Source organism: Lepidochelys kempii, chromosome 7 (genome assembly GCF_965140265.1).
Source record: "Lepidochelys kempii isolate rLepKem1 chromosome 7, rLepKem1.hap2, whole genome shotgun sequence".
Classification (NCBI taxonomy): Eukaryota; Metazoa; Chordata; order Testudines; family Cheloniidae; genus Lepidochelys; species Lepidochelys kempii.
The window spans coordinates 54,520,573-54,536,885 of NC_133262.1; the positions used below are offsets into that span (position 1 = coordinate 54,520,573).

The window sequence follows — 16,313 nt, forward strand, 5'->3', positions numbered from 1 at the left end:
TAAAAGGAAGAGATGTTTTCCATGCTCTTCCTCTCTCTTCTACCTACATCTACAGACCCCAACACACCAAGTGACTGAAGCGCTGATCAAAGGGGAGAGCCCGGCTGAAGAGCTGCCAGCCAGCCTGTGGTGAGAAGCATCTAAATTTGTAAGGGCATTGAAAGTGTTAAGATCAGCTTAGAATGCATTTTGCTTTTATTTTATTTGACCAAATCTGACTTGTTATGTTATGACTTTTACTCACTTAAAATCTATCTTTACAGTTAATAAATTTGTTTGTTCTACCTGAAGCCGTGTGTTTGGTTTAAAATGTGTCAGACTCCCCTTGGGATAACAAGCCTGGTACATATCAATTTCTTTGTTAAACTGATGAACTTGTACAAGTTTGCAACATCCAGTGGGCGTAACTGAACACTGCAAGACAGAGGTTCCTAGGGTTGTGTCTGGGACTGGAGATATTGGCTAGTGTCATTCAGTTGCAAGTAGTTGGGAGCAGCTTACATGCCAGAGGCTGTGTGTGAACAGCCCAGAAGTGGGGGCTCGCAGAGCAGGGTAAGACTGACTCCCAGAGTCAAGGATAGGAGTGACCTAGCGGATCACCAGTCCAGACAACACCTTCCTGTATTCTTTCCCAAAGTTCTCAAGAGTACACAGACCTCAGTATTACATATCCTGGATGTTAGACCTGCACTAGCATTCTACCTCGATAGAACTAAGCCTTTCAGAAAATCCCTGAAGCACTTTGTGTCCACTACCAAACATTCTAAAGGAGCCACAATTTCCACACAGAGACTTTAAAAATGGATCTCAGGGTGTATTCAAACTTACTTTAACTCATCTACTGTAAATAGTGGATTCTCTATAACTTAAAGTCTTTAAATCATGGTTTGAGGACTTCAGTAACTCAGCCAGAGGTTAGGGGTCTATGACAGGAGTGGATGGGTGAGGTTCTGTGGCCTGCAATGCGCAGGTGGTCAGACTAGATTATCACGATGGTCCTTTCTGACCTTAACATCTATATGGAGACTAATTAAAGACTCAATGCTTTCAATAGCTGAGAGCTTCCCATTTCCTCCAGCCAGACAAGGGAAGGTCTTGTGTGCTGCCAGCTATTGAATAGTTTCTGTGAGCTGTCAGCTGAGTCCCTTTAGCTTCCCAAGCAGTTAAACCACAAATAGTTTTCTAAACTCTGAAGATCCTTTTCCGATTGCTAAGGCCTTGACTACATAACAAAGTTTTGTCAACAAAAGTAATGTTGACACTCAAATCGACATAATAAAAATCAGAATGTCATGTTCACACTCACTCCCTTTGTTGGCAGAGCATGCCCACAGTGGGGGCACTATCATCGACAGTGTGAGTAATGCACAGTGGGTACTGTGACAAAGTTCCTGCTCTACCTTGGTGGGTCTTGCACTTATTGGCGGATTTGCTCACCTTAGAGCTTCACAGCAGCCCTCAGCTTGGCCGTTTTTGTGAACCCACAGTCCAGGTCAACTCCTCCTGTGTCTGACCAGGAGTTGGGAGCATTTGGGGGGAACCTGGGCCCACCCTCTACTCTGGGTTCCAGCCCAGGCCCCTGTGGAATGCAGCTGTCTAGAGTGCCTCCTGGAACAGCTGTGTGACAGCTACAACTCTCTGGGCTACTTCCCCATGGCTCCTCACATGCATACCACAAACTGAAGTGAGCTCCTTTTTAAAACCCAGGTGCCCTGATTAGCCTGCCTTAATTGATTCTAGCAGCTTCTTGATTGGCTGCAGGTGTTCTAATCAGCCTGTCTTAATTATCTCCAGAAGGTTCCTGATTGCTCTGGAACCTTCCCTGTTTCTTACCAAGGGAAAAGGGACCTACTTAGCCTGGGGCTAATATATCTGCCTTCTATTACTCTCCTATAGCCATCTGGCCCAACCCTGTCACAGTACCTATCCCACAGTCCAGTTCAACACCTTCTGTCGCTAGGTGTTGTGGGAAGGCGAAGCGGATCGTGGCTGATCTTGGGACCAGGCTCAAGGTCCCATGATGCATTGCTTTCTGTCCCAGCATTCCATGGGCTTTCTTTCATGGCATTTTTGCAACAGCCCTTGTTTGTTGTGCACTCTGGCATCTTTGTGAGAAGGGATGGATCCTGCACTGCTCTCCTGTGCTCTGTTATCTCTCATGAGGACATCACGGATGGCTGTGCAGTTATTCATGAAATTCCTGACTGAAGAAGACTCCCAGGTGCCTGACATTCTGTGTGATCTGGGTAGGAGCAACTTTAGATTGCTTTTGGCATTCACAGAACAGCTGCAAAGGGTAGATGGTCACTTCTGTGCTCAGAAAACAAGCCCAGAATGGTGGGATCATATCCACATGCAGGTGTGGGATGATGAGCAGTGGCTACAGAACTTTCGGATGTGGAAAGCCACCTTGCTGCAACTGTGTGCAGAGTGTGCTCCAGGTGCGGCACAAAGACCCCAGAATGAGAACTGCCCTATCGATAGAGAAGCATGTGGCAATTGCTGTGTGGAAGCTGGCGGCTCCAGACTGCTACCAGTCGGCAGCAATTTGGAGTGGGGAAGTTGACCAATGGGGCTGCGTTAATGCAAGTGTTAAGGGCAATTAATCACATTTGGCTATGAAGGACCATGACTCTTGGAATTGTGTATGAAATAGTGGATGGCTTTGCAGAAATGGGATTCCCTAACTGTGGAGGGACGATAGATGGCACACACATATTCCCATTTTGGCACTAGACCACCTTGCCACGGAGTACATCAACAGGAAGGGGTACTTCTCCCTGGTGTTGCAGGCACTTGTGGATCACCGTGGGTGTTTCACTGACATCAGCACAGTGTGGTCCAGGAAAGTGCATGACGCACACATCTTCAGGTACACCGGCCTGTATAGAAAGTTACAAGTGGGGACTTTCTTTCCAAACCAGAAGATTACAGTGGGGGAGCCCAGAGGGGCCCAACTCAAGTGAGGGAGGATTTGAGGCAACAGTTTGAAAATGACAGGTTTCAGAGTAACAGCCGTGTTAGTCTGTATTCGCAAAAAGAAAAGGAGTACTTGTGGCACCTTAGAGACTAACCAATTTATTTGAGCATAAGCTTTCGTGAGCTACAGCTCACTTCATCGGATGCATACTGTGGAAACTGCAGAAGACATTATATACACAGAGACCATGAAACAATACCTCCTCCCACCCCACTCTCCTGCTGGTAATAGCTTATCTAAAGTGATCACTCTCCTTACAATGTGTATGATAATCAAGTTGGGCCATTTCCAGAACAAATCCAGGTTTTCTCTCCCCCCCCCCCCACAAACTCACTCTCCTGCTGGTAATAGCCCATCCAAAGGGACCACCCTCTTTACAATGTGTATGATAATCAAGTTGGGCCATTTCCAGCACAAATCAAGGTTTTCTCACCCCCCCCCTTTTTTTTTCCAAAAACCACACACACAAACTCACTCTCCTGCTGGTAATAGCTTATCCAAAGTGACCACTCTCCTTACAATGTGTATGAAAATCAAGGTGGACCATTTCCAGAACAAATCCAGGTTTTCTCACTCCCTCCCCCCCCACCAAACACACGCACACAAACTCACTCTCCTGCTGGTAATAGCTTATCCAAAGTGACCACTATCCCTACAATGTGCATGATAATCAAGGTGGGCCATTTCCAGCACAAATCCAGGTTTTCTCACCCAAATCCCCTCTCCCCCCCACACACAAACTCACGCTCCTGCTGGTAATAGCTCATCCAAAGTGACCACTCTCCCTACAATGTGCATGATAATCAAGGTGGGCCATTTCCAGCACAAATCCAGGTTTTATCACCCAACCCCCCCCCCACACACACACAAACTCACTCTCCTGCTGGTAATAGCTCATCCAAACTGACCACTCTCCTTACAATGTGTATGATAATCAAGGTGGGCCATTTCCAGCATAAATCCAAGTTTAACCAGAACGTCTGCGGGGGGGGGGGTAGGAAAAAACAAGGGGAAATAGGCTACCTTGCATAATGACTTAGCCACTCCCAGTCTCTATTTAAGCCTAAATTAATAGTATCCAATTTGCAAATTAATTCCAATTCAGCAGTTTCTCGCTGGAGTCTGGATTTGAAGTTTTTTTGTTGTAAGATAGCGACCTTCATGTCTGTAATTGCGTGACCAGAGAGATTGAAGTGTTCTCCGACTGGTTTATGAATGTTATAATTCTTGACATCTGAGTTGTGACCATTTATTCTTTTTCGTAGAGACTGTCCAGTTTGACCAATGTACATGGCAGAGGGGCATTCCTGGCACATGATGGCATATATCACATTGGTGGATGTGCAGGTGAATGAGCCTCTGATAGTGTGGCTGATGTTATTAGGCCCTGTGATGGTGTCCCCTGAATAGATATGTGGGCACAATTGGCAACAGGCTTTGTTGCAAGGATAGGTTCCTGGGTTAGTGGTTCTATTGTGTGGTTGTTGGTGAGTATTTGCTTCAGGTTGGGGGGCTAGGCTGTCTGTAGGCAAGGACTGGCCTGTCTCCCAAGATTTGTGAGAGTGTTGGGTCATCCTTCAGGATAGGTTTCAGATCCTTAATAACGCGTTGGAGGGGTTTTAGTTGGGGGCTGAAGGTGATGGCTAGTGGCGTTCTGTTATTTTTTTTGTTAGGCCTGTCCTGTAGTAGGTGACTTCTGGGAAAGTGAGCGTGGTCACTTTGGATAAGCTATTACCAGCAGGAGAGTGAGTTTGTGTGTGTTTTGGGGGGGGAGGGGGGGAGAAAACCTGGGATTTGTGCTGGAAATGGCCCAACTTGATTATCATACACATTGTAAAGAGAGTGATCACTTTAGATAAGCTATTACCAGCAGGAGAGTGGGGTGGGTGGAGGTATTGTTTCATGGTCTCTGTGTATATAATGTCTTCTGCAGTTTCCACAGTATGCATCTGATGAAGTGAGCTGTAGCTCATGAAAGCTTATGCTCAAATAAATTGGTTAGTCTCTAAGGTGCCACAAGTACTCCTTTTCACTTTGAAAATGAGAACCAGTCATGTATATCTCTTTGATTGGTGCTGCAATGTTACATTACACAGAGTTTTCCTAGAAAGCAATGGTGACATTTGGGGCCTTACATTCTAGTAAGCAAATGATTAAAATGCCTGTGCATGTATTGGTAGTGCCTGCTATCTCAATTTGTAGGAAACAAATAAAGACGAGTTACCATTTGAAAACTTCGCTTTTATTGCGCAAGAAACAGTGCACACAAAGATGCTTGGTGGGAAAGGAGGAACCAGGGAAGGGCAGACTTTCACAGCTGTGTGTAGGTCCAGCTATCATTGTGAAAGTTGTCCGAGGGGGTAGAGTGAAGGGGAAACCGAGAAGTCCTGGAAAGTGGAAAGGACTGTGCAGGCAGAGTTTGCGGGGGCATGGAAAAGAGTTTTGAATGTACTTTAGGGGAGGGCGGGCATGAATTCTGTCTGTAGCATTATTAAGGACTTCAGCATCTGCATTTGCTTCTCCATTACTTTAATCATCTGCTTAATTGCGTCCTTAACAAACGCGTGATTCTTTTTTCCGTTCTGCCGTTTGGCTTCCCAGCACTCCTTGTGTTCCCTTTTCTCTGCACTGGAGCAGTGCAGTACCTCCCAGAAGATGTCTTCTTTGCTGCATCTTGGGCTCTTTCTTACCTGGCAGAAACGCTCAGCCAAGGTGTGTGGGGTGTTCCTGGAGGACACATCTGCCAAAGTACAGGGGACAATGCACAGAAGTTGGATTATTAAATTCACACACAGCATTGAAACATTTCAGTAAAATACACCTTTTGCAACATAACAATCACTTTCTCACTGACCCGTGGCAAGCACACATCTCTGCAAACACCCAAAGCATGGTGAGTGTTGGTGGGCATAGGGGGGGTGCTCCACACAGGGAAAAAGAGTGCACACTCTGCAAGGGTCGTGCTGCAGCAGACTAGGGAAAAAAATTTTAAAATTCTCCCACACTTTTCCACATGCGGAATTCATTCTAGCAGACATCTCACTGCTGAGGGTAAGCAGGGAAGCGAGGGTACATCTACTCCATGCTTGTGGCTTCTGCCCTGTTCCCTGTGCTGCTCGCCTGTGTGTCGCTTTGGTCCCTGCACAAGTGATGGCTGAATGGCACGGGAAAGGAACAAAGCAGCTCTGCTATGGAACCTTCGGAAGAGGGTTGCCGAGTACCTCCAAGTGAACGAGCCTCTGACAGTGCGGCTGATGTGATTAGGCCCTGTGATGGTGTCCCCTGAATAGATATGTGGGCACAGTTGGCAACGGGCTTTGTTGCAAGGATAGGTTCCTGGGTTAGTGGTTCTGTTGTGTGGTGTGTGGTTACTGGTGAGTATTTGCTTCAGGTTGGGGGGCTGTCTGTAGGCAAGGACTGGCCTGTGTCGCAAGGACTGGCCTGTCTCCCAAGATCTGTGAGGGTGATGGGTCGTCCTTCAGGATAGGTTGTAGATCCTTGATGATGCGTTGGAGAGGTTTTAGTTGGGGGCTGAAGGTGATGCCTAGTGGCATTCTGTTATTATCTTTGTTGGGCCTGTCCTGTAGTAGGTGACTTCTGGGTACTCTTCTGGCTCTGTCAATTTGTTTCTTCACTTCAGCAGGTGGGTATTGTAGTTATAAGAATGCTTGATAGAGATCTTGTAAGTGTTTGTCTCTGTCTGAGGGGTTAGAGCAAATGCGGTTGTATAATCACATCAGCCACACTATCAGAGGCTTGTTCACCTGCACATCTACCAATGTGATATATGCCATCATGTGCCAGCAATGCCCCTCTGCCATGTACATTGGTCAAACTGGACAGTCTCTACACAAAAGAATAAATGGACACAAATCAGATTGTTAGGATATAGATATTCAGGCCTGTCTGTAAAGGCCTGTACTTTAAGAATTTACGTGTATTCTTATCACTTGGCTAGTTAGAGGTATAAAAGAAAGAATCAAAATCACTGTCTGCCAGTGTAAGGTCCTTATCTTACTGTGACAGTCTGAGGCCCTGTTCTTAGGCTAATGCCTTTCGCTAAGCAGCAGAGGCAGCCATAAGCTAGGAAGCGAACAGTCACATCCTCACATTCCAAACTAGTCACATTGAAATAAGGTGCTGTTGGGCTGTCAGGCACTATCAGGACAGGATTGTATTCCTATCACCTCCAGAGAAAGGGAAGTGCCTAGAAAATGTAAAAGGAAACTTAGTTTGATAGCATCCTGTCTGGCAAGAACTCACTTATCAATAGCTGGGATGTGAAATCTTCACTTCTGTATTGTTTTGTCATTATAGTTCCCACTTTGCTATTGTTTGTCTGTATAATCTCTGTCTGGTTCTGTGATTGTTTCTGTCTGCTGTATAATTAATTTTGCTGGGTGTAATCTTAATTATTGTGGTGGGATATAATTGGTTAGCTAATCATGTTACAATATGTTAGGATTGGTTAGTTAAATTTCAGTAGAATGATTGGTTAAGGTATAGCTAAGAATATTACTATATAAATTAGAGGCAAACAGGAAGTAAGTTGGGATTCGAAAATAAGGAAAAAGGAACTTGTATTTAAGCTTGCTGGAAGTTCACCCCAATAAACATCGAATTGTTTGCACCTTCGGACTTCGGGTATTCTTGCTCTCTGTTCATGCGAGAAGGACCAGGGAAGTGGGAGAGTGAAGGAATAAGAATTATAACATTCATAAACCAGTCGGAGAACACTTCAATCTCTCTGGTCACTCGATTTCAGACCTAAAGGTCACAATATTAGACAAAAAGACTTCAAAAACAAACAGACTCCAACGAGAAACTGCTGAATTGGAATTAATTTGCAAACTGGATACAATTAATTTAGGCTTGAATAGAGCCTGGGAGTGGATGTGTCATTACACAAAGTAAAACTATTTCCCCATGTTTATTTCCCCCACCCCCCACTGCTCCTCAGACGTTCCTGTTAACTGCTAGAAATGGCCGACCTTGATTATCACTACGAAAGGTTTTCTCCCCCCCCCGCTCTCCTGCTGGTAATAGCTCATCTTAAGTGATCACTCTCCTTACAGTGTGTATGATAACACCCATTTTTTCATGTTCTGTGTGTATATAAATCTCCTCCCTGTATTTTCCACTGAACGCATCAGACGAAGTGAGCTGTAGCTCACAAAAGCTTATGCTCAAATAAATTGGTTCGTCTCTAAGGTGCCACTAGTCCTCCTTTTCTTTCATTCTCTGGGTTAGGTCCTCTTTCCACCACCTCCAGGCCTGCTGAAGTATCCACGGGGCTCTTGGTGGAGGAGGTGGGGTCGCCAAGGATGGCGTCTAGCTCCTTATAGAACTGGCAGGTCTTAGGTGAAACACCAGAGTGATGGTTCGCCTGCCTCGCCTTATGGTACGCCTGCCTCAGCTCCTTTATCTTTGCTCTGCACTGCAGCATGTTCCGATCATAGCCCTTTTTGCACAAGCCTCAAGAAATGTGCTTGTAGGTATCTACCTACGTCTCAAGCGCAGCTGGGACTGAGAATAGTAAATATGGCAGGCGACCAGCTTGGCTTAACCGTGAAATCCTTGGTGATCTTAAACACAAAAAAAAGCTTATAAGAAGTGGAAGATTGGACAAATGACCAGGGAGGAATCTAAAAATATTGCTCAGGCATGCAGGAGTGAAATCAGGAAGGTCAAATCACAGCTGAAGTTGCAGCTAGCAAGGGATGTTAAGAGTAACAAGAAGGGTTTCTACAGGTATGTTAACAACAAGAAGGTAGTCAGGGAAAGTGTGGGCCCCTTACAGAATGGGGGAGGCAACCTAGTGACAGAGGATGTGAAAAAAGCTAATGTACTCAATGCTTTTTTCGCCTCTGTCTTCATGAACAAGGTCAGCTCCCAGACTGCTGCGCTGGGCATCACAGTATGGGGAGGAGGTGAAAGAAGTGGTTCAGGACTATTTAGAAAAGCTGGACGAGCCCAAGTCCATGGAGTCAGATGTGCTGCATCTGAGGGTTCTAAAGGAGTTGGCGAATGTGATTGCAGAGCCATTGGCCATTATCTTTGAAAATACATGGCGATCGGGCAAGGTCCTGGATGACTGGAAAAAGGCTAATGTAGTGCCCATCTTTAAAAAAGGGAAGAAGGAGGATCAAGCGACTACAGGCCAGTCCACCTCACCTCAGTCCCTGGAAAAATCATGGAGCAAGTCCTCAAAGAATCAATTTTCAAGCACTTAAAGGAGAGGAAAATGATCAGGAACAGCCAGCATGGATTCATCAAGGGCAAGTCATGCCTGACTAACCTAATTGCCTTCTATGATGAGATAACTGGCTCTGTGGATGAAGGGAAAGCAGTGGACGTGTTATTCCTTGACTTTAGCAAAGCTTTTGACACGGTCTCCCACAGTATTCTTGCCAGCAAGTTAAAGAAGTATGGGCTGGATGAATGGACTATAAGGTGGATAGAAATCTGGCTAGGTCATCAGGCTTAACGGGTCAATGGCTCCATGTCTAGTTGGCAGCCTGTATCAAGCGGAGTGCCCCAAGGATCAGTCCTGGGGCTGGTTTTGTTCAATATCTTCATTAACGATCTGGAGGATGGTGTGGATTGCACCCTCAGCAAGTTTGCAGATGACACTAAACTGGGAGGGGTGGTAGATACGCTGGAGGGTAGGGATAGGATACATTGGGACCTAGACAAATTAGAGGATTGGGCCAAAAGAAATCTGATGAGGTTCAACAAGGACAAGAGCAGAGTCCTGAACTTAGGACGGAAGAATCCCATGCACTGTTACAGACTAGGGACCGAGTGGCTAGGCAGCAGTTCTGCAGAAAAAGACCTAGGGGTTACGGTGGACGAGAAGCTGGATATGAGTCAACAGTGTGCCCTTGTTGCCAAGAAGGCTAATGGAATTTGGGGCTGTAAAAGTAGGAACATTGCCAGCTGATCGAGGGACGTGATCCTTCCCCTCTATTGGGTGTCTGGATTACTGTGTCCAGTTTTGGGCCCCACACTACAAGAAGGACATTGGTGAGGCCTCATCTGGAGTACTGTGTCCAGTTTTGGGCCCCACACTACAAGAAGGATGTGGATAAATTGGAGAGAGTCCAGCGAAGGGCAACAAAAATGATTAGGGGACTGGAACACATGAGTTATGAGGAGAGGCTGAGGGAGCTGGGATTGTTTAGTCTGCAGAAGAGAAGAATGAGGGGGGATTTGATAGCTGCTTTCAACTACCTGAAAGGGGGTTCCAAAGAGGATGGCTCTAGACTGTTCTCAATGGTAGCAGATGACAGAACGAGGAGTAATGGTCTCAAGTTGCAGTGGGGGAGGTTTAGATTGGATATTAGGAAAAACTTTTTCACTAAGAGGGTGGTGAAACACTGGAATGCGTTACCTAGGGAGGTGGTAGAATCTCCTTCCTTAGAGGTTTTTAAGGTCAGGCTTGACAAAGCCCTGGCTGGGATGATTTAACTGGGAATTGGTCCTGCTTTGAGCAGGGGGTTGGACTAGATGACCTTCTGGGGTCCCTTCCAACCCTGATATTCTATGATTCTATGATTCTAAGGATGTGGAAAAAGTGGAAAGAGTCCAGTGGAGGGCAACAGAAATGATCAGGGGGCTGGAGCACATGACTATGAGGAGAGGCTGAGGGAACTGAGATTATTTAGTCTGCAGAAGAGAAGAATGAGGGGGGATTTGATAGTTGCTTTCAACTACCTCAAAAGGGGTTCCACAGAGGATGGATCTAGACTGTTCTCAGTGGTACCAGATAATAGAACAAGGAGTAATGGTCTCAAGTTGCAGTGGGGGAGGTTTAGGTTGGATATTAGGAAAAACTTTTTCACTAGGAAGGTGGTGAAGCACTGGAATGTGTTACCTAGGGAGGTGGTGGAATCTCCTTCCATAGAGGTTTTTAAGGTCAGGCTTGATAAAGCCCTGGCTGGGATGATTTAGTTGGGGATTAGGTCCTGCTTTGAGCAGGGGGTTGGACTAGATGACCTCCTGAGGTCCCTTCCAACCCTGATATTCTATGACTGTACAGCCTCCTCTCCCCAAATACTGAGCAGATCCAGCAGCTCCACCGTGGTCCAAGCAGGAGAGCATTTGGTGCGATAACCTGCTATGGTCACCTGGGAAGATGTGATGAGACCTCTCTATGCCGAGCAAACAGGAAATGGAATTTCAAAAATTCCTGGGACTTCTCGGGGGAGAGGTTGTTTACCTGGCTGCAGGGCAGTGGAGTTCAAACTGCTGACCAGAGCGGTCACAATGGGCATTGTGGGACGCCTCCTGGCACAGGCACTGACTTTCCAATATGCCGGTTGGTGCTCGACTCCCAGCTCTGCCTCAGGCCCCGCCCCCATTCCACCCCTTCCCCCAAAGCACACCCCCATCCACCTAAACCTGGGAGGAAAACATGAAGACTGTGATAATGGTGGAGTCATTCTCTCTGCAGAACCCAGTGATCTTCACCCTACCAAAAGCACGCAAGATGTTACTTTAAGTTTAGCCATAGTAATTGATGGTAGGTTCTCAGAAATTTAAGTCACTACATTCCTTCTTAGCCCAACTCACTGAGAAGAGAGATTTATTTCCTAATCAGCTAGCAGCAACTGAGTCAGCTCAAATTACAAACACCTGTCTTCAATTCCTGAAGACAGTCCGCCTATTTAGAGAGAGATGTAAATATTGAAAATAGAAACTGATTACTTAAATCTAGGACCCCTGAATCTCCCTGAAGGAGAGGAACCCTCTCCTTCCCATTCAATGAGCCTTTTTCTTGAATGGATCATAGCTACTAGATTTACAGGTGAAAGAGAATTTAGCAAACAAGACTGATCTCCAATTACCCACATAATTTTAAAAACAGGCTACAAGACTACCATGAATGAGATCCTACTTACTCGGGCATGGAACAAACAAAAATGAGAACTAGTTTTTGTCCCATTATACAGTGAAAGAAAGATGTCCGAGATATACCCAGCAGCCCTGCCATGTTTAAACAAAAACTTTTATTTAAGAACTGAAATCTCTGAATCTTAAAAGCAGGAAAAACTGTGGGAAGGCACATATTGTTAAATTGAATGCTCACATGAGTTTGAAATAACACTATTTGTAAACACTAATTACTTTATGATTAGTCACATGGCTTATATGGAGCTTCATTAATTGTTGGAGATAACATCTTCTGTGTTTGTATAATGACCCTAAACTTTGAAGTCTCTAACTGAGAGCAGCCTACACTTATGAGCTATAGCCTGTACTAATTAGGAGAGCCTGTTCAAAATACTATTGATCATTTTTGTATAGATCCATGCCTGAATATTCAGAGTAGCCTTTCCTTTCCTGTACTGTCCTGATATCCCTCTGTTGAAGTCCTTACAGCTGACTAAGTGCTAAAATAGGGTAAACTCAGGTTCCTCATCAGTCCAGTTTAAAAACATTTGAATGACATAGGGCCCAATTCAGTGCTTAAGTACTTTGCTGAATCAAGGCCATAATGCAAATTTTGCTATGGCCGATTTTATTTAAACAGTAAGCAAATTTCATAGCACTTAAAGCTCCCTCTCCTAGACATATAATGAGGGCATAGAGAGGGCTATCTGCTACCTTGCTAGTTTTTCATCACTGCTAATTAGCCAAGAACCACTAAGAGTTTACTACTGGTTTTGTGGTAACTGTAATGACTGGATGTTTGGTGTGTCTTTAATAGTGGTTGTTTATTAACCAGTCTGCTTGCTTTGCCCTCAGCAGGATGTTACGGAGGCATGAGTAGCAGTTCCATAATGAAGGTATGTTAAAGAGCCCCCTGAAGCAGCACTTCAGTTCATCTTTTTTCCTGTTAATTGTAACTGGGTTCTACAATTATAATATAGCTTGTGTGTGAGAAAACTGCTGCAGTTTAGAAACTTCATTTAATTATTCCATTGGGAACAGATTGATAATGCAGTCTCCTTGTAAAAGGTGTTACTCTAAGTAGCAGCATTGCACACTAGGAAGCAATACTATACCAAAGAGTCTATTTAGACAATTATTTCTATACAGACATTAAACAAAATTATTTCTATACAGACATTAAACAAAATGCCGTTTCCTCACCTCATCTCTTTTGCAGTGATCAAGATTCTCTATAAAGAAAAGGAGGACTTGTGGCACCTTAGAGACTAACCAATTTATTAGAGCATAAGCTTTATGCATCTGAGGAAGTGAGCTGTAGCTCACGAAAGCTTATGCTCTAATAAATTGGTTAGTCTCTAAGGTGCCACAAGTCCTCCTTTTCTTTTTGCGAATACAGACTAACACGGCTGTTACTCTGAAACCTGTCAAAAGATTCTCTATGTGGAATACCAACAATGTTATTCACCTTTTCTTTCTTAAGACAGAGAAAATATGTTTTTCTCTAATTGTGGAAACATGCAAATATCTCGGCATATAATCCACTGAAAAGAGATCATAGAATCATAGAATATCAGAGTTGGAAGGGACCTCAGGAGGTCATCTAGTCCAACCCCCTGCTCAAAGCAGGACCAATCCCCAATTAAATCATCCCAGCCAGGGCTTTGTCAAGCCTGACCTTAAAAACTTCTAAGGAAGGAGATTCTACCACCTCCCTAGGTAACGCATTCCAGTGTTTCACCGCCCTCTTAGTGAAAAAGTTTTTCCTAATATCCAACCTAAACCTCCCCCACTGCAACTTGAGACCATTACTCCTTGTCCTGTCCTCTTCTACCACTGAGAATAGTCTAGAACCATCCTCTCTGGAACCACCTCTCAGGTAGTTGAAAGCAGCTATCAAATCCCCCCTCATTCTTCTCTTCTGCAGACTAAACAATCCCAGTTCCCTCAGCCTCTCCTCATAACTCATGTGTTCCAGACTCCTAATCATTTTTGTTGCCCTTCGCTGGACGCTCTCCAATTTATCCACATCCTTCTTGTAGTGTGGGGCCCAAAACTGGACACAGTACTCCAGATGAGGCCTCACCAATGTCAAATAGAGGGGAACGATCACGTCCCTCGATCTGCTCGCTATGCCCCTACTTATACATCCCAAAATGCCATTGGCCTTCTTGGCAACAAGGGCACACTGCTGACTCATATCCAGCTTCTCATCCACTGTCACCCCTAGGTCCTTTTCTGCAGAACTGCTGCCTAGCCATTTGGTCCCTAGTCTGTAGCTGTGCATTGGGTTCTTCCGTCCTAAGTGCAGGACCCTGCACTTATTCTTCTTGAACCTCATCCACACCATCTTCCAGATCATTAATGAAGATATTGAACAAAACTGGCCCCAGGACCGACCCCTGGGGCACTCCACTTGACACCGGCTGCCAACTAGACATGGAGCCATTGATCACTACCCACTGAGCCTGACAATATAGCCAACTTTCTACCCACCTTATAGTGCATTCATCCAGCCCATACTTCTTTAACTTGCTGACAAGAATACTGTGGGAGACAGTGTCAAAAGCTTTGCTAAAGTCAAGATACAATACATCCACTGCTTTCCCTTCATCCACAGAACCAGTAATCTCATCACAGAAGGGGATTAGATTAGTCAGGCATGACCTTCCCTTGGTGAATCCATGCTGACTGTTCCTGATCACTTTCCTCTCATGTAAGTGCTTCAGGATTGATTCTTTGAGGACCTGCTCCATGATTTTTCCGGGGACTGAAGTGAGGCTCACTGGCCTGTAGTTCCCAGGATCCTCCTTCTTCTCTTTTTTAAAGATTGGCACTACATTAGCCTTTTTCCAGTCATCTGGGACTTCCCCTGTTCGCCACGAGTTTTCAAAGATAATGGCCAATGGCTCTGCAATCACAGCCGCCAATTCCTTTAGCACTCTCGGATGCAACTCGTCCGGCCCCATGGACTTGTGCACGTCCAGCTTTTCTAAGTAGTCCCTAACCACCTCTTTCTCCACAGAGGGCTGGCCATCTACTCCCCATGTTGTGATGCCCAGCGCAGCAGTCTGGGAGCTGACCTTGTTAGTGAAGACAGAGGCAAAAAAAGCATTGAGTACATTAGCTTTTTCCACATCCTCTGTCACTAGGTTGCCTCCCTCATTCATTAAGGGGCCCACACTTTCCTTGGCTTTTTTCTTGTTGCCAACATACCTGAAGAAACCCTTCTTGTTACTCTTGACATCTCTTGCTAGCTGCAGCTCCAGGTGCGATTTGGCCCTCCTGATTTCATTCCTACATGCCCGAGCAATATTTTTATACTCTTCCTTGGTCATATGTCCAACCTTCCACTTCTTGTAAGCTTCTTTTTTATGTTTAAGATCCGCTAGGATTTCACCGTTAAGCCAAGCTGGTCGCCTGCCATATTTACTATTCTTTTGATTCATCGGGATGGTTTGTCCCTGTAACCTCAACAGGGATTCCTTGAAATACAGCCAGCTCTCCTGGACTCCTTTCCCCTTCATGTTAGTCCCCCAGGGGATCCTACCCATCCGTTCCCTGAGGGAGTCGAAGTCTTCTTTCCTGAAGTCCAGGGTCCGTATCCTGCTGCTTACCTTTCTTCCCTGTGTCAGGATCCTGAACTCAACCAACTCATGGTCACTGCCTCCCAGATTCCCATCCACTTTTGCTTCCCCCACTAATTCTTCCCGGTTTGTGAGCAGCAGGTCAAGAAAAGCTCCCCCCCTAGTTGGCTCCTCTAGCACTTGCACCAGGAAATTGTCCCCTTCGCTTTCCAAAAACTTTCTGGATTCTCTATATGTCTATCAGGAAAATTAAAGTCACCCATGAGAACCAGGGCGTGCGACCTAGTAGCTTCTGCGAGTTGCCGGAAGAAAGCTTCATCCACCTCATCCCCCTGGTCCGGTGGTCTATAGCAGACTCCCACCACTACATCACTCTTGTTGCTCACACTTCTAAACTTAATCCAGAGACACTCAGGTTTTTCTGCAGTTTCGTACCGGAGCTCTGAGCAGTCATACTGCTCCCTTACATACAGTGCTACTCCCCCACCTTGTCTGCCCTGCCTGTCCTTCCTGAACAGTTTATAACCATTCATGACAGTACTCCAGTCATGTGAGTTATCCCACCAAGTCTCTGTTATTCCAATCACGTCATAATTCCTTGAAATCACCATGACCTCCAGTTCTCCCTGCTTGTTTCCAAGGCTTTGTGCATTTGTATATAAGCACTTGAGATAACCTGCTGATCGCCCCTCATTCTCAGTATGAGGCAGGAGCCCTCCGCTCACAGACGTTCCTGCCTGTGCTTCCTCCCAGTATCCCGCTTTCCCACTTACCTCAGGACTTTGGTCTCCTTCCCCCGGTGAACCTAGTTTAAAGCCCTCCTCACTAGGTTAGACAGTCTGCTCGCAAAG

The 16,313-nt window shown here is 45.5% G+C and overlaps 1 protein-coding gene across 1 annotated transcript in view; it reads left to right on the forward strand.

Annotated features, from left to right (window-relative positions):
- Nucleotides 1-200, forward strand: part of LOC140914606 (neurotrypsin-like) — a 37,781-nt gene extending 37,581 nt beyond the window's left edge. The window contains exon 15 of the mRNA XM_073352868.1: nt 56-200. Coding sequence (XP_073208969.1) covers nt 56-78 — 23 coding nt within the window. The 3' untranslated portion in view covers nt 79-200. The remainder of the gene's footprint in view (nt 1-55) is intronic.
- Nucleotides 201-16,313: the final 16,113 nt, after the last annotated feature.